Raw genomic sequence first — 18,575 nt, 5'->3', positions numbered from 1 at the left:
TAATAAATAATTATAATTATCCATTTATCAAATTATCTGTATTTTCTTACAATTACAAAATTCAGTATTAGCACATTCAGTCTCATTTATTAAATTGTGGCACTTTTGGGCCTCTATACAACCAGGTCCTTCTGATTATTGTTTTGTTAAAATCTCTTTTACTCTTCCCGGGCCACATTTATGCTTCATTCCACTATCAAGCAACCATTACGTCGATCATTTCGCCTAGTTAAAGCCTTTCCCCGTTTCAGCTAAAAACGCGATTCTCTTCTACTGGTCAGAAAGTGGAAGCTGGAAACTGTTCAGTCTCTGATCTGCGGTTGTTTTAGGGCTGAGAGGCGAACCTCTGCTGCTGCATGCGGCGTCGCTCTGATTTCAAAATAAAATCAACAAACGCCTTGCTTTAAGTATTCAGGATCAGATTAACTTCAAGATCTCACATCGACTTTATTCTGAAAACATCAAACTTAGTTAAACGTATTCAAAACCAACAAATTACAGGGAAAGACGTTTAGAGTAAATAAGATAAAATAAAAAAAACAGAGGTAACTTATTTTAGCAACACAAACTGGATGGTTTAAGATGTTTGGTTGGATTTATTGCGACTCTGTGATGAAGCTCCTTATTTCTTATTGTGGAAATTTGAACTGAAGTGCTTCCCACTCCCTCCCACTCTTAGAAAAGAAAAAAAAAGTCTCAGCGACCTGGAGACTGTCCACGTTTACAGCCCCGCTCCACATCCGCAGCCCTCTGCGTGGAAAAACGCACTCCCCTCACGCAGGCCTTCAGATCGCCTCCGCTTCTTTTAAATTCGGCCTAATGTCCATTTTTCTGCTGCTTTCACGTCACTTTTAAGTCTTTTGACCCCCTTTGTGTAAAAATGCTTCCCCTTTGCGTTGTCTTCTCTGTTCTGGCTGCGTGGTTTTCCGTGGAGTGTAATCCCAGTCCCGTGTTGGGAGATGTTGTCGTGGACAGATACGAGATCCCCAAAGACTGCGTGAGGGAGGCGAAAACTGGAGATTACGTCCGCTACCATTACAACGCCACGTTTACCGACGGGAAGACGCTGGACTCGAGGTGAGAACAGAAAAATGTTTGCCGGTTTCAACGGTTTCCCAGAGAATCCGTGACTTTGAAAGGAGTGAAAATGAAATGCAGGTTAAAACAAGTTCTCAGCTTCCACTAACATGCATGCCCTGCAGACACAAACATCCTCCAAAGGTTTGACCCACTTCTGACATTTTCTCCTTCAACCTCCGGGTTTTTTTTTCCTCACTTGCAGCTATGAGAAAGGAGCAGCCAAAGTCGGCCTGATCGGGGAGGGTCGGCTCATCGCTGGCGTGGATAAAGGCCTGCAGGGGATGTGCGTGAATGAGCGCAGGAAAATCACCATCCCGCCACACCTGGCTTACGGGAGCAGCGGGGCAGGTAGATTTTAATTTTGGGGGATATTTTAGACTAAAATAATAATTCAAAGCTTTCTACATCTTTTGTAGAAAACCATCTTGCTGCAGTTGCATCTAACATAGAAAAGTTCAATATCAGTCAGATTGGACCGAACATATTTCAAATCTTGCAGGGTTTTGTAACAGAATCTAGGTCTAAACTTTGACTAGGCCATCCTACTGGGTCTCTCTGCCCATATGTTTTGGGTCCATGGTGTAAAATTATGGAACAAGTTAAAATGTAAGACAATTTAAAAGGAAATAAAGGGTCATTTTCACAAGATATAGAATTATGAGTAAGTTGGCACAGATGTGTAAATTGAGGCTAATGCTTATGAGTGTGTTTGGGTATAGATGTATGTATTAAGGTTTCCCCGAGAAAACTTGTTTAGCCCCGTGGTTTGGATGCTAGGCAGTCATTCATTCAACAGCCTGTCGTGTTTTTTTAGTTAAATTTTTTTTAAAGTTGACAGAAAATTTGAAAATATCACTTGATAATTATATGTTGTGAGGGTTCTTACATAGACCAGCCAGAGAGACGCTGAATGGATTCCAAAAAAAATCTGAATTTATTACAAAAAAAAATTCAAAAATACTTTAACAATGAACAATTGGGCCCAAAACTGAGGTCAACATAACAAACTCCAACTCAGGTAGTAACATAAAGAACTCAAGCACAAAACTGACCTAACAAACATGACATGAGGGGAACTTAAATAGTGGCTGATCAGACCATGGCTGACACACCAGGGGCAATTAAACATACAAGAACTTAAACAAATACTAGTCAATGCAATACCAAATCTTTAAATTAAATGAACACTAGAGATGTGCCGATCAGGTTTTTTCCTGCCGATACCGATCACCCATGAGGGCTGATCGCCAATACCGATCACATAATTATTATTATTTTTTTATCATCAACACTACCGGTGTGGAAAAAGGAACCATGAATTCACCTTAATTTAGACAAAATCTTTTTTTTTTTCCCCAAGAAGAAAACTAAACAAAACAGGCATTTTGCAAATTGTACTGCTATCGGTAATACTGTCTTTAACAGACTGATAACATATGACGGCTCTGAAGAGGCTAAATAATGCAAAGAGCCAAAATAAAACCCTCCAGCTGCTCCAAAGGAAACGGGTAACTCAAAACAAAGAAATCAATTTGTTACATTTAACTAAAATATTAAGAACTGACAGATAACGTTAACTACATGTGTGCTCTACAAATAGTCAACTAAAAAGTCAAGCTAATGAAAATAATTTTAAAAAATTAATATCTAAACTATTCACTAATTAATATCTAAACTATTCACTAATTAATATCTAAACTAATGTTAAGGATAAGCAAAAAACGATTACCATTCAGGTCTGTGTGACAGTAGGGTCAGCTGTCACATGTGTTATTGGAAGAAAAAAAATGCAAACATTAAGAAAATACTTAAATAGGCTATGCTTAGCCTGGTGGGGGCGCAAGCCTGGAGGCCCGCCAGGCTGATAATACACTGTGCAAAACCCTGTATATTTAGATATATGTACCCCCAGGTAAAATGGAAAATTAATTAACTTGTCTTTTTAATTATTTTTTTATTTAATCATAAGCGTCCATCTGAAAATATTGCATGAGTTTATGGGGTAGGAGTTCATAGTTTTTATTTTTTCCTTCTCCCTTTCGAATATGTTAAGATTATTGTGGTAGAAAAAGGTTTCTTTTGCATTCCTCGTTCATGTGTGATTTTATACTTCCATCATGTTTGGAAAAAAATAAACTGAAACTGGTTTACAGGCTATTTTTTTCTCCTTTTTGTTACTTGGTGACGTGAAGTTTAAAAATTATTCTTTTATTTGTGAATCGTCTCTGTCCTGTTTTCAGTAAACTAAACCGGAGTTTTACTGAAAATCGTGTTTCATTGTTTCAAAATCGAATTAAACTAAGTTTTAGTTGCAGATGCAGAAACCCCATTGCTAGCATAATTAGATGTAACTTTTATTGCACAAACAGGGCGAATTTAAAGTAGTAATTACTTTAAATTATTATTTAAATACTTTAAATAATCAAACTGCTGAATCGAACTCGTCGTGACCTTTTGCTTCCAGGTGATGCGGTTCCTCCAGACGCCACGCTGGTGTTCGACATCCACCTCCTGGATCTGTGGAACAAGGCCGACCTGGTCGTCACCAGAACCGTCAGCACGCCCAGAGACTGCAAACGCTCCGTGATGCGCACAGACTTTGTGCGCTACCACTTCAACGGCACTCTGCTGGACGGGACCACCTTCGACTCCAGGTGAGTTCTGGACGTTTTGCTGTTTTAACGGAGAGATTTCCTGAACTTCTCTTAACTTCATTTAGAAGTTAACCTGAAAACGGCGTCTAAATGAAACTAAATGAAATCTACTTGCAGGCTTGAGCCAAATCGACAACCTGTGTGTGTGTCTGCGCTGTGTCCAGGTGTGTTTTCTGTGTCCGCTTATGTGTGTGACTGACTCAGCTCTTGTGTGAGCCCCGCGCAGCTACAACAGGAAGCAGACCTACAACTCGCTGGTGGGCGAGGGCTGGCTGGTGAGGGGCATGGACGAGGGCCTGCTGGGCATGTGTGTGGGGGAGATCAGGCACATCGTGATTCCACCGTTCAAAGCGTACGGAGAAAAGGGATCAGGTAGGAAGACACGGCAGATACGATGCGAGAGCTTTCCTGATTTTAGGGTGATGCTAGAATAAAGACCTTATTCTCATATTATGACTTTATTCTTGTAATATTTTGATGTTATTCTAATATTATGACCTTGTTCTCATGTTGTTTTGACTTTTTGTATTAATACTGAGTTTATTCTCGTAATATTACAACTTTATTCTCATATTAAGTTTATTCTATTATTTTGACTTTATTCCCATAATACTGTATTCTCAAAATATGACTATTATATTATTTTGACCATATTCTCATTTTGTTATGACTTCATTCTTGTATTATTTCAACTTTATTCTCAAAATATGACTGTTATATTATGTTGACTTTATTCTTGTACTAATTTCTTCTTGTGATATTGTGACTATTCTAGGAATTTATTATCGTAATATGACTTTATTCTCGTAATCTTATTTTTTCTTAGTATGGTTCTAATACTCCGTAATAGTATTACATTTAAATGGAAGAAATATTGATTTATTTATCAGTTTTCCTCTGAACTTTCCTGTTTTTCTTTCATTTTTTTCAGTCTCTTAATATGAAACTTGTAGGAAGCTGCTAAGAAATACACACCGCTTTATATTCCTTTATACTTTCCACATTTTTTTAACATTAAGCGTCAAAGGATTTTACTGAGATTTGATGTGATAAACCATCATAAAAGGGGAAAGAAAAGATTACATGGTTTCCAAGTTTCTTTTTGCACATACAAATCTGAAAAGTGTGGCGTGCATGTGCACTCTGCTTCCCCAAGTCATTACTTTGTAGAACCAGTCAGATTGGATGGAGAGGTTCTGTGAACATCTGCAGATTTTTCAACCAGAGAAAACTCAGAGCAGGATGACAGAAAATATTTGCAATTTTTAAATTAGAATAGAATACTGTATACTTTATTGTGGTGTGTAGTAGCAGCTTCCCAAATGCACGTAAAATACAAATAAACAGCTCAAACAACAGTTTAAAAACAACAGAAGACCAAAGTTATTGCACACCTTCCAGGTCTAACACTAGCATTTAAAAACTTTAAACTCTGCCACCAGCCCACACATACATGTACCTTTTATTTTATCTAAAAGTGATATTCCTTCCCTTTTCTTTCACATTAAAATGAGTAAACTAAGTAATAAAACACAGCTTGTTTCTACATAAGAGAATAATCAACTTTTCTCAGCTATAAAATGCTTCACTCGGCAAACCTAATGACAAAGAATCAAAACCAAAGGTTTCCCTCGAAAACGAGCTCATTTGCTGTGTTTTTGGTTAAAGTGTAGCAGCAGTTCGGGTTATAATTATGTTATTGGTTGTATCTGTGTGACAGGAACCATGATTCCCCCTCAGGCGACGCTGGTGTTTGACGTCTTGTTGGAGGACATTCACAACCCGAAGGATAACATCACTGTCGAGAACCAGGAGGCTCCTGATCCCTGCACCCGCAGGTCCGTGGCGGGGGACTACATTCGGTACCACTACAATGGAACCTTCCTGAACGGGGTGACCTTTGACACCAGGTGTGTCCACATTTGAACATGGATTATTTATTTTTGCTGAATTCTTGGAAGTTGAAATCAGAACTTTTGCCATATTGATCTGTTTATCGCAGCTACCAGAGAAACAGCACATACAACACCTACATCGGGATGGGCTACGTGATCCCAGGAATGGACCAGGGCCTGCTGGGAGTCTGCCTGGGGGAGCGGAGGAGGGTCATCATTCCTCCTCACCTTGCTTATGGAGAACAAGGAGCGGGTGAGTGACTGCAGGAAAAGCATGAAGAAAGTTTGGTTTACTTAAAATCAACAATGTAAAAAACATTAACAGATACCTGGAGCGGGCTGCACTGTGGCGCAGTTGGTAGAGCTGTTGCCTTGCAGCAAGAAGGTTCTGGGTTCAATTCCCAGCCCGGGTCTTTCTGCATGGAGTTAGCATGTTCTCCCTGTGCATGGTGGGTTTTCTCCAGGTACTCCGGTTTCCTCCCACGGTCCAAAAACATGACTGTCAGGTTAATTGGCCTCTCCAAATTGCTCCTAGGTGTGAGTGTGTATGTGCATGGTTGTTTGTCCTGTGTGTTTCTGTGTTGCCCTGCGACAGACTGGCGACCTTTTGGGCAGCTAACGTTCTGTCTCGCCCGGGACATTAGCTGGAGATGCACCAGCAACCCTCCCGACCCCACTGAGGGACAAGGGTGTAAGAAAATGGATGGATGGAGATACCTGGAGCTAAATATTAGGCTTTTAACTAGATTTTCTATAGTTGAAAGAAAAGACAGGAGTAAATTTATGCCAAAAAAACTTTTAGTTTTCTACAACAAAAACCATGGAAATTTCTGAGTTTCAAAAGTCAAAAATTTGCAAGAAAAGTCTCAGAAATTTTGAGATTAATCTTAGAAATGTTCTAGAAAAATAAAAACAAAGCAGCAAGAAAATTGCTGCAGCTAAAATTCAATACTGTTTGATTTTTATTCACACTATTAGCTTTGGTATCTCTGCCAATTTTATTACTAAACTTAATTTTATTTTATCTCCCTGTGATGTTGTTTATTGTGGAGCATTTTGGTCAGCTGAGGCTGTTGTAAATGTGCTATATAAATAAATTTTGACTTGACTTGAGTTTCAGAAGTTTAAAATTTTGAATTTTGAAATTTCCATTTTCAAGAGTTGAACATTTTTTAGTTTTTTTTTCTAGCACAGCTTTTTTGACTTTCCATGCTCAGAAATTTCCACGTCTTTTCTAGAAAATTTCAGTTTTTCTAGAAAATGTTCTGGTCATAACTGATTTGTACAGAAGATTTGGACCCTCGAGAAACAATTGCTTGATGGAAACATGGACTCTCTTGAAATTTAAAACCTTACTCAATTGTTAACGTTTAGCTATAATGTTCAATGCTTTGAAGTTGACCAAAAACTGTAAATTTATTACAGAAATTCAATATCTTGTAGCTTCTTTTTTTAAATTTTCCTGTCGAAAAAAATTTCCTGTTTAAAAAAAACAAAAGCTTACCGTAAACTTTGCCTGCTTTGCTAACAACCATTGTCCACGGCAAAGAGAGAAGAACCGAACCGAACTTGACTGTTAATATTTGGAAGCATTGCTAGCAGGCACCGAACGGCTTCGTTCACTTCCTCCGCTCCTTTTGCTAAAACTACAAGCAGACGCAGAAAGTTGACGTCATCGTTCACAACTTATTCTGTTCGCTGATTGGTCCGGTTGATATTCTACCGGAGAAACCCGCTTTAATGGGATAAATCCAGACCGAGCACAGAAACAGCGGGCGTGTTTTTGTTTTTTCAGTTCATTTTCAACAAAAAAACAAACAAACTAAATGTTCACGGACCGGGAAGAGTTATTAGAATCGAGCGGAAGTCAATATTCAAGCTAATATTTTGGGCTGAAATAATTTCTCGGCGGTGTGTTCAGGTGACGTGATCCCCCCGTCAGCCGTCTTGGTCTTCGACGTCCACGTCATCGACTTCCACAACCCAAGCGACAAAGTGGAGATCGAGGTAACCCACAAACCGGAAGCGTGCAACGACACCACGACTCTGAACGACCTGGTCCGCTACCATTACAACTGCACTCTGCTGGACGGGACTCTGCTCTTTTCCTCGTAAGTTTCCGCCTGTTTTTCCAGGCTCCGTTTTTGACAAGTTGAGCGTGGTTTTCATTTGGACGGCCGCACCTCCGCTAGGCACGACTATGAGAACATGCAAGACGCAGTTCTGGGCCAGGACAAGGTGATCGACGGGCTGGATGAAGGCTTGAGGGGCATGTGTGTGGGAGAGAAGAGGAGGATTACAGTGCCGCCTCACCTCGGACATGGAGAGAGAGGAGGTGAGATTGGAGCAGCCATCTTGGGCTGCGATCACACTGCAGCCTGAAATGACCCAATTCCGTTTTTTGTTGACATAATTCGACCTGCATATCCGACCTGTATATCTTTTAATGACAGTCTGATCAACACAGACTGCGACGCAGATTACTTGGGTATCCGATACATAACCGATTCAAATGTGACGGAACGTCCAGGCCGCATTCATCCGACCTGAACGTCGTTGATGCTCGACAAACGTCACTATTCTGCGTCCTGATACGCTCAAGTGGGAAGAAAAAACAACCATGGCGGACTGTAATAAGGATTAAGTTGTTAATGTGCTGGCTCCGGTCGAACAACAACTTTAAAATCGTAAGCTAAAACCGTTAGCATCCATGTTTACTTCCGCAAACACTGAGCCTTTTTTTCATGGCGGTTGGTAAAACACTGAGCACGTGTGACGTCACTGCGCCCTCTTTCTGCATATGCGGGACACTTTTAGGGCGTTTGCCGTTCACACTGGAGAACCACACACAGGTCGCTTATATTTGGAAGTGTGAACGGCCACGGCAAAAAAAAAAAAAAAAAAAATCGGAATTGGGTCACTGAGAACTTTGACAGGTAGAGAGATGCAGGCGACAGAAACACCTTGATTTTCAACGTTCACTGGCCAATCAGTTTCTCTATTGATCTGTGAAATTCTGAGCAGTTGAAAATGAAACTGTTAATCTATAAACTTATAAGGAATGTATATTGTTAATTTAAGTAACCAAGAGATTTTTATTTTGAGATGTCCTAAGACTTAAGACTCAAGAGTTTCACTAAAACAATTGTTGCATAGATTAATACTCATCTTTGGGTTAGATTAGTCTCTCCTGAGGTTTGTATGCACACAGCTTCTACAATCTAAAGTCGGTCTCTTGTTGTCTGTCAGCTGCTGGTGTACCAAGCAGCGCCGTTCTGGTTTTCAGCATTGAACTGGTGAGCTTTGAGCGGGGCGTCCCGCCCGGTTACCTGTTTGTGTGGCTTGAGGAAACTCCACCAGATCTGTTTGAAACCATGGATATGAACAAGAATGGAGAGGTGCCACTGGATGAGGTATGTTTCCTACAACTCCTCTTCAAGTCTTTAAGGATAAAATCTCTTCCACAACTGCATGTGTCTGTGGCATATTTAATTACATTTTGCACTGGTAGAATAATTAGCTTGCTGTAGACAGACATGATGATGTAGGAAAAAGTATTTTCTACAGTTCTACAATAGTTTGGCTCCACCTGGTGGTGATATTAGGAACAACACAACTTATTTTAACTACAGTACTTTTCCTGATTTACCTTTTCACAATTTTGCTTCTTTGTCTTTTAGTTCACGGAGTTTATCAAGCTCCAGGTTGCAGAAAGAAAAGGCCGGATAAAGCCAGGAATGACCATGGAGCAGATCGTCACCGACATGTTCCAGAACCAGGACCGCAACAAAGACGGCATGATCACGGCCAGCGAGCTCAAACTAAAAGTCGACGAGGACAAGGAACGGGAGCAGGCGAGGCATGAGGAGTTGTGAGGAGGGAAAAAATGTTTGGTTTTCTCTCAGGGATGAAAAACAAAACAAAAGAAGCCACAGCTCATACGCAGCGTCAGTTTATTTACAGTATTAGATCTGAGAAAAGACGTTGGGGAAACAATTTCTTGTGGAGGATTTTGAGGTTTCTGAAAATAGAGCAAGCACCTTTTTGTCCCTGAATGTTGTAATAAAAAAGTGTTTGTAAAAATAGTTTTTATTTTATATTTTCCACTAACATTACACACTGGACTCATTCTGTAGATTCTGTCAGAATCTACAGCGGTGATGGTAGCACATGTTTTTTTCCTGAGGAATGTTTTAATCTTTAAAGAAATAGCAGTGCAGTCAGTGTTCCTTTATGCAAACTAGAACCTTATATTCACGTCTTACTGCAGTGCTCAAGAGAAACCAGTTTTAAATTATTATAAATTAGCAAAACACAGGTTAATAGTTTACAACACTTTCTGTACTTGTTCTGTCATTACAGCTTTAAAAAATACTCAACATTGATTGTAATTTTACTTTAACCTTTCAGAAAACCAGTGATGCACATAGTCAGTTATTACATCCACTAAGAACACGCAGAAACAGAACCGGGTATTATCCTTCCAGGTCCGCGGTCTGGCACACAGATTTACAACATCGTGTCTCAGACATGACAGAAAACGTATCCTGGGCTTCATTCACACTGCAGACAAATGTGACCCAAATCTGATTTTTATTAAGTAGATTTGAGCCACTTCCATACTATCGTATTCAATGATTTTAATGTGATTATAGAGGGAACAACCGAAGGGTTTTTAAATGCGATTTTAGCTGCTTTCCCATTGTGTAATCTGAGATTTACAAAATTAATTTTCTGAATGGAAGCGTACCAGTTTCGTTTTTCCAATTTGGCCGTGTGGAAATTGGTTTATTTTGCAAAATGAGCAACATAATCAATAACCGGTGTTGCCACTGATGCAGACCACGAAGACGGCGACGGGAAGTAGAAGCAGGACTGCACAAGTTTTATTTATTTTTTTCTTAAATGACTTATCACGTGAACAAACATTCACGTGATTTTAATTGCGTTTATTTAATAGAAACACAAAAAATGTAAAATTGTAATTTTTTAACATTCAAGGTCTGCAGTGTGAACTAAAAGCATCAAATAACTATGAAGCGTTTTTTTGTTATTGTTTTTTTAAAGAAACTAAATGATCAAACATTTTGGTTTTCATACATAAATTGGTCTGTTAGTCTAAAAGACAGTGAACTTAATTTGTTGATTAACCTTAAAGTGGCATGCTGGTGCTCTCTCCTGAGGTCCGATTGGAGGTTAAAAATGTGAGAATGCATCATTTTTCCCGGTGCACCTTACTCATCTCTGATGAGACGATAAATCTCAGGATAGCGTTCGGAACGTCCATCGTCTCGTCCCGTAAAAGCACAATGTCAAACGAGTTCAAGAACGACTCTTTTCTTTCCTCCACCTGACGAGAAGCACGCACATGATTAACACCTACCTGGTAAACAAAGCACAGGTGTAATAAAAGCTGTATGTGCTACCTGGTCGTTGAGGAAGCCGACTGTCAGTATGTTCTGCGCCGTGGAGACGCCGTCAGCCATGCTCAGGTCTCCCAGAGAGTCTCCCAGCAGCAGGACGTTGGGCTGACCATGCAGCTCTCTGAGGGCGGCGGCGTGGGACAGAGCACCGGCCCGTTTGTTGTATGAATGGATCAGCTGACCTTTGAAGGCCTGCAGAACCCCCTGTTGGACGAGACAACACTGAGTTAGTCTCAACTCATTTTACGCTAGATTTAGGTAAATGTATGGCAAGAAGAAGCAAACTTAATCCTGGACAAAACATTTCACATGGACCAACAAAATTCAGCACAATCTCTCTAACCAAAGGAGAAAACACACCAACATTTATTTCCTTCTAATTCATCTAGAGAAAATCCTATTAGCTTATAAAATGTGGAGTACTTATTCCTTAGAGAAACTCCTGTTAGACTTTTACTACTTTTAGAAACTTCTGTTAGACTTTTACTACTTTTAGAAACTCCTGTTAGCTTACAAATCTAGAACAAACATGGAAAGTACAATCTACTTATAAAATCAAACATGGAGAACCAACATTTAGTTTTGTTAGAACAAGAATCCAGAGAAACCCCAACTAGTTTATAAATTCAACTTATTCTCATTAAACATGGGAAACCAATATGTAGTTTTATAGTATTATCTTTGGGTTTTGTTTGTGTTTCCTTCTAGTTCACATAAAGCACTGAACTGCTTTGTTGCTGAAAATGTGCTACATAAATAAAACTGCCTTACATATGGAAACAAAGCAAGATAATCAGTAATGGAGGAAGTACTCAAACACTGTAAAAGTACAAATTAGCATACAAAAATATACTCTAATAAAATTACCAAATGGACATTTTTTACTTCAGTAAAAGTACTTGCTTTTAAATATGTCTAAGATATTTAAAGTAAAAGTGTTTGTTGGCTGTAGACCCCAATGCAGTGATCATTAAGTGCATATTTTCTTTAATACATTCATAGTTTTGTGCTACTTTAATGAATAATGCTGCAGATAATTTATGTTTTCTATCGCGTTCACTTGGATTTGCAATTCTGTGCATCCAATCTGAATGCATTAAATACAACAAGGGAGAGCAATGATTTCACTTTTGACATTTTTTATTTAACACAAAACCAATGTGTCATTTTAACTGCAGTAAAATAAGGTAATGCTATTTATATAGCAACAAGGCAGTTCAAAGTGCTTTACATGAATTAGAGGAAATACAAACAAAAGAAAAGAAAAACAAAAACTCCACAAACTAACAGGAGTTTCTCTGGATAAACTAACAGAAAAGAAAAGTATTCAACTACATATTGGTTCCACATGTTTAATAAGAATAATTAGTCCGTAATTTATAAACCAGTAAAGACATGGCCAAACGCAGCAACAATTAAATCTACTTAAAGTACAGGTACATTAAATGTACTTCAGTACAGCAACAAAGCACTTGTACTTCACTACGTCCCACTATTGAGAATAACAAAGTACTGTAAATAAATCAAATCTAAGGAAAAATATGTAATATTTTCAAATAAAAGATGTAAGGTGTGGTTGAACTCACAGTGTGGTCAAAGTCCATGTAATTGGAGATGATGTGGACGTTTGGGTGGAAGGCGCGGTTCTGTCGGATCACCTCCTCCAGGACGTCGCCGACTCCAGCGGAGAAGATCAGCAGAGGAACGCGCTGCTCTGCCAGGCAGTCGAAGAACGAGCTGCACCCTTCCCTGCAGACAAACCCATCAGTCAACCTCTTCCATCTAAATCGTGCACCTTCCTGCTTTTATGAATGTTTCTGCAAGAAACTGTTTGGCGTCCACAAAATATCTAAAATAATAAACACAAGTTCAGAGTCAAGCGTTGCTGTGCATTTTTATTACTTTTTTTAAAAAATCTGTCCAATATAACGAAAAAAAAAAAGGATTTGTGAACAGATTCACTTTTTTTATCACTTAGAAGCGACTGACCTGCTTTTCCATATGAACTTAAACATGGCATCAGCTTTAACACAAATTATAATGCAGTTTCCAAAGCCTGACGGCATTTTAAGTTTCCTAATCCCAGATTTTAATCAACTAAAATCAAACGTCATTCATTTAATTTGAAGCTGTTCTTTATATATAAATAAATGTAAACAGTTATTTTACATTCAAATTCACAATACAAGGCTTTTAAAAAGTTATAAAACTGGTGGTACATCAGTGCATTATAACCAACACTTTTTCAAAGCAAGGAAAAGAATTTAATCTGTCTGGAAATAACAGAAGAAAAATAAAAGTGTGGAAACAAAAAGAGCGTTAATATAGAAACTATTTAATGCTGTGTTAATATAGTTAAGACAGGCCTGACAAAAACAGACAGTATGCATCTTTGTTTTAAATGTGCTTTAAACCACTAAGTTTAGCATCAAACTCAAAATAGCAATAAATAAATATACATTTTGTTGTATAATTACATTGTATAATAATTTTCTATGTTAATTTTAAGTAAGATCACTTAGTTTCTGTTGCTAAACCATTAAATCTTAAGGTTTGATGTAGATGAATTAAAATTACACGAATCGTTTTTTGAGAAATTGATTTTAGAAAAACAATTTTTCTGGATCACAAATTAATTTCCATTGCTTGTTTTCCTTTCAACCGCAAATCCACAAGCCTGGATAAAATACACAGGAAAAAAAAATATCAAAACAGCATAGAAACCCTGGATTTATAACATCTGAAATTCAAAACTATTTTTTATTAAAGTTTCTCTGAGCTGAATACCTGAGCACGGCGTTGGACTCCCTGACTGCGCGGGCCAGCTCGGCTTTTCTGATCCTCTGCTGAATCAGCAGGTCATGGACTTTAGTCCACCTGCAGAAAAAAAGCAAAGTTCAAGCTTCCTCATCTTTGTTTAGAGCAAAAATATTTACCTCCAATGTTTCAGATACTTGGCAAAAATCTAATTTTAAAATTTTATTGTAGTTATTTTCTTAAATTATAGGATTCACATTAGTATTCAGAACATAGAAACATCTAAAAAAAATTAGAATAGAAAAGTTAATTATTTCAGTAATCTGATTCAAAACTAGGTAGTGCATCAATACCAGCGATGCACCGATCCAATACTAATATCTGTATCGGTCCTGATATTGAAAAGAAAAATTATAGATTGGGTATTGGTGACAATAAGTCCGATCTTTAATTCTTCGTTTTTTCATTCTGTTACCTATTTTATATAATATTTAGAATTACTTATTGCACTTTCTGAACCATTTGAAAGTTAATTTTTTTTATAAGTTTGACCAAGCTAGTCAACATATTGTTTCTGTCAGTTTCAGTTTTACACTTCCTGAACAAATTAAAGTTGTTTTTACATTTTTCTACCAATCTTTTGGGGCTATTTGGTGTATTTAGTGTGCTGCACTGGTGCAGAATTATCAAATAGTAGGTGATAATATGGTCATAATATAAGATTGTTGCATTAAAATTTCACTTCTATCCATTTTATGTTTTACTCTAATTTTTTGGAATATATAATTCAGTTTTTTCATTAATTGTTGATCATAATTTGAATTAAAATCGTAAAAATATATGACTTTGTAAAAGCACAATTTAAAAAATCCACATCTCCCTTTATGAACAGATTTACTGGAATAAAAAAACTTTTTAAAAATTATTCAAATTTATTGTGATGTATCCGTATTGTTCTGAGGTTTCATATAAAGCACTTTAATGTTTTCATGTAACAGTCTTTCTTACCACTCCACCATGTAAGGCAGTTTTTCCTCAGGACTGAGGCTCGCATCGATTTCTATGGGATAATATGTGTTAAACAGCTCCTTCATCTGCAGCAAAACAACAAATCATGAACATGAAATTAAACACTAACAGACAAAACACCATGTGGTACATTGGTTTTAACTTTTAAATGATACAAATTGGGATTAGTTGTGCACAAAAACAAGACATTTTGACTTCACTCCACTTTGTTCTTGATGTACGTACATTTAAATATTAATATAGTAACAAAAAAATGACATTCTGAAAATAAATATGCATATTTACAGCATTGTTACAACCATTTAGCCTTACATTTTGCAACTTTGGTAAAATTACCTTCACTGTGGAGTCATCATCTATCAACAACCTGTTATTGAGGATGTCTACAAAATAGAAGGAAAATGATTATTACTGAGGACATGCATTTTCAGTGTTAAAAGAAAAATATGCAAGTCAACATAACTTTATAGAAAGACGTAAAAGTTTTTGCCTTCTCTAACTTGTCATATGTACTATGGCTTTTTAAATAAATGCTCATTTCATCAATGTTCTGATGATCAGAATAAAGTAAAATCAGAAGAATGATATCATAACAAAAGTCTTGACACGTGCAAACAATATCCTAAAAATAATATGTCACCCTAGAGATATCGACATTGTTCTTACTGTGGGTGGTGGGAACTCTTTTCCCCTGGTGTGCAAATTTGGTGAGCGTCATATCAAAGTCTGAAATGACCTGTGAAAGCAATAGTGACATAAAATAGATGGTAGCACACAGCAAACGCCTAAATTCAGGATAACTCAGTTAAGAAACAAAAACTTCATGCGCTCACACTGCAGAATTATTCCGATTTTTTGACGTAATGCATCTGATCTTTTTATGACAGTCTGAACAACACAGGTCGTATTGTTCCGAGTGTGACCCCGTTCACTTGGATATCCGATACGTATCCGATTCAAAATGTGACCGAACGTCCAGGTCGCATTCATCCGACCTGAACGTCATTGATATTCGACAAACGTCACTATTCTGCGTCCTGATACGCGCAAGCCGGAAGAAAAAGAGATTAAGTTGTTAATATGCTGCTCCGGTCGGACAACAACTTCAAATGTGTAAGCTAAGCTCCACCGTTAGCATCAATGTTTACTTCCGCAAACACCGAGCTCTTCTTCTTTTAATGGTGGTTAGCACTGAGAACCCTGACGTTATTGCGCCCTCTACTGCGCATGCGGGACACCTTCAGGTCGTTTATAGTTCAACCTGGAGATCACATACAAGCTGCATATATTCACATACAAGCTGCATATATTTGGAAGAGTGAACGGACACGGTAAAATAAATAAATAAAAATCAGATTTGACAAAAAAATCGGAATTGGTTCACTTCAGGATGCAGTGTGAACGTAGCCAAAGACATGAAGGCAGAATTTTCATTTGCCACTTTTTAATTAGAGATAATTAAATTGAGATCTAAAGAGTTTCTCCCCAGTTGTTCAAGCAAAGCAAACAGAGTTAGGATAAAGTTCTCTGAGGAATAATTACTAAACAGAAACTATTAAAAGTCAGCACATAATTCTTTATAATTAAAGAGCGCCACCTGCAGGCTGCCTGCTCCTGCTTTCTGCATGGCGTACATGGTGTCCTCCACTCTGCTGCGCTCTCTCATCATCACTGAAACCCTAGTCAGCTCTGGGATCTGAAAACAAAACCATCTTCTTACAATCCATGTTGACCTTTTTCTACTACAAAAAGTCACTAAATTCCTCACCTCAGTTTTAGTCAACTGGTGCCAGATTGCCAAGATGGTCCGCACCGATGTGTAGATCCAGGGAATATGAAATACCTGCATGAAAATAAGAGGGATAAATATAGTCATCGTTCTGATCTGACAGGTTTTTCACTGTTCAAACTTTTCTAAATGTTCATTTGTTATTTCAGACCAGTAGCAAATAATTTATCTAAATGTGAAGTAGTTGGATGCTGAATTGTTAGCTCCTTGGCGTATTGCTAATATTTATAATCACTGTGTGGAAATACTATGTTGTTTATTAACAAATTAAACAATAATTATGTAAACTGTCTGCAAAGCAGACAGCATGTTGCCTATACAAGATATAATACTGAAAAAAATGCATTTTCAAATGTGAATCAGAAAAATTCTGAAATGTCTTTAAAAAATATAATAAAATAAATTAATAATAATACATAACACTTATTCTACAGTCTGTAGTCATTAGAATCAATTTGGGTAAATAATAACATGTACCATTAAGCAAATAGTTAACCTGTCAAATACCTAATAGGCTCCAACACAAGTAAAAGCAAAAAGTAGCTTTCCAAAAAAATAAAAATACTTGAGTGAAAAAGTATAAAAAAGCATACTCAAGTACAGAGTAACTAATCATAAAATCTGATTAAATATTTTTAAATGGTGTCATCAAACAGACAAAATACAATAAATTATTTATTAAATATGACTACATGCTCGTTCTTTTCTCATTCAAGTTACTTGAATTGAATAGACTAGTGACAAGTGATGAATAAAAATGTTTTTGAGCTTATCTGCTCCAGCTGACTTAAGCATTGTCCTGCTGTACTCAAAATCCAAAACCAAAGAAATACAATTAGAAAAGGGGGAACTGGTTAAAATTTAACTGTCTGTTATATGCATGACTCATTTAGTTAAAAAACAAAAAAAAACTTTATTTACACTGGTTATCTCCAAATTGCTAGCGTTCCTAGTGGGGAAATTCGAAATTCATAGTTTTTGCTGAAAAAAAAAAATCCTTTCATTTGCAACTAAAATATATATGAAAATATATCATATAACGCGTTGCATTTCGATATTTTAATAGCCTAAATAAACAAATACTTTAACTTCCGTGCGCTGCTAAGGTAGCAGAGATGCTAACAGCTGTCCGTTACGTTACTTACCATTTTCATACGGAAGTGTGACGTGTCAGTCGCGTGCTAACTGTTCTTCCAAACAACCGTTAAATGTCTCAACATGGCATTAAGTGCAAATGTCAAACTTAAAATGAGAAATAAATAAATTTTAACTCTTCTTCTTCTTGATTGCATCCTTGTGTTACACCAACAAAAGTCCCTCCCTTCCCCAGTCTCACGATATATAGTTCCGAGGGAACCATTTCTTCTCAAGAAAAAAAAAAAAAAGAAGTTGATAATAAACGTAGTCAGTGATACTTTCCATTTATGCCAGTAAATCAAAAGTTTGATTTCTACGGAAAGGTCTGTCTAGTAGCTTTAAAGTCTTTTGATTTCAGAACTACAGAAACAGTAGTGCAAAATGGGCAGCAACTGCTAGTTTTATGAAGTAATTTCAAGGGTATATTATTGCCAGTCTCATATTTTCAATATAATTTATTTTTGTTTGGTTTATAAATATGATTACCCAAATTTTAAGGAGGTAGGACGTAGTAAAAGTTTCTCATAAAACACTATAAAGAAACTGCCAAACTCCCAAACTGCATTATCAACAAAATATTTTACTGATTGCTGATTAAATTCAGTTTCACAAAATTAAGTTTAGTAGAAAGTAAAAAAAAGTTTTCAATAAATAAAATAAGTCAATTCAAAATATTGGCAGTAACTTTGTGGAAAACCTCAGTGAAGTTGTAAAATTAAAGACATATTTACCCCCCTGTGCATTATTTTCCTCAGAACACATTTAACATGAAGCAAAATCACCAAACAAATGTTGCCAAAACCACAATTCC

At 37.1% G+C, this 18,575-nt stretch overlaps 2 protein-coding genes across 2 annotated transcripts; one reads left to right on the top strand and one right to left on the bottom strand.

Annotated features, from left to right (window-relative positions):
* The first annotated feature begins 418 nt into the window (after window positions 1-418).
* On the top strand, window positions 419-9,714 carry fkbp10b (FKBP prolyl isomerase 10b). Its single transcript, XM_008436651.3, has 10 exons — window positions 419-1,077; window positions 1,283-1,428; window positions 3,545-3,734; window positions 3,961-4,106; window positions 5,455-5,644; window positions 5,737-5,882; window positions 7,551-7,740; window positions 7,822-7,964; window positions 8,879-9,042; window positions 9,310-9,714. The coding sequence occupies exons 1-10, from the start codon at window positions 881-883 to the stop codon at window positions 9,502-9,504; spliced, it is 1,707 nt and encodes a 568-aa protein (XP_008434873.1). The 5' UTR covers window positions 419-880; the 3' UTR covers window positions 9,505-9,714.
* Window positions 9,566-17,961, bottom strand: LOC103481263 (7-methylguanosine phosphate-specific 5'-nucleotidase A-like). Its single transcript, XM_008436642.3, has 10 exons — window positions 17,773-17,961; window positions 16,607-16,681; window positions 16,436-16,534; window positions 15,505-15,574; window positions 15,175-15,221; window positions 14,818-14,903; window positions 13,840-13,929; window positions 12,639-12,801; window positions 11,056-11,256; window positions 9,566-10,979 (listed from the first exon to the last, which is right to left on the bottom strand). The coding sequence occupies exons 1-10, from the start codon at window positions 17,779-17,781 to the stop codon at window positions 10,845-10,847; spliced, it is 975 nt and encodes a 324-aa protein (XP_008434864.1). The 5' UTR covers window positions 17,782-17,961; the 3' UTR covers window positions 9,566-10,844.
* Window positions 17,962-18,575: the final 614 nt, after the last annotated feature.

The sequence above is a fragment of the Poecilia reticulata genome, chromosome 19 (genome assembly GCF_904066995.2).
Source record: "Poecilia reticulata chromosome 19, P_reticulata-male-v2, whole genome shotgun sequence".
NCBI lineage: Eukaryota > Metazoa > Chordata > Actinopteri > Cyprinodontiformes > Poeciliidae > Poecilia > Poecilia reticulata.
Note: the sequence above shows the minus strand (reverse complement) of the source record. Positions and strands in the feature narration are given on the sequence as shown.

Excerpts from the sequence above, each read along its gene's own strand:
- fkbp10b (XM_008436651.3), top strand. The coding sequence starts at position 881 with ATGCTTCCCCTTTGCGTTGTCTTCTCTGTTCTGGCTGCGTGGTTTTCC. Across the intron at positions 1,078-1,282 it reads GGGAAGACGCTGGACTCGAG|CTATGAGAAAGGAGCAGCCA; the intron begins GTGAGAACAGAA and ends CCTCACTTGCAG. Across the intron at positions 4,107-5,454 it reads GTACGGAGAAAAGGGATCAG|GAACCATGATTCCCCCTCAG; the intron begins GTAGGAAGACAC and ends TCTGTGTGACAG.
- LOC103481263 (XM_008436642.3), bottom strand. Across the intron at positions 16,535-16,606 it reads ACCAGTTGACTAAAACTGAG|ATCCCAGAGCTGACTAGGGT; the intron begins GTGAGGAATTTA and ends TTTTGTTTTCAG. Across the intron at positions 15,575-16,435 it reads CAGGAGCAGGCAGCCTGCAG|GTCATTTCAGACTTTGATAT; the intron begins GTGGCGCTCTTT and ends TTGCTTTCACAG.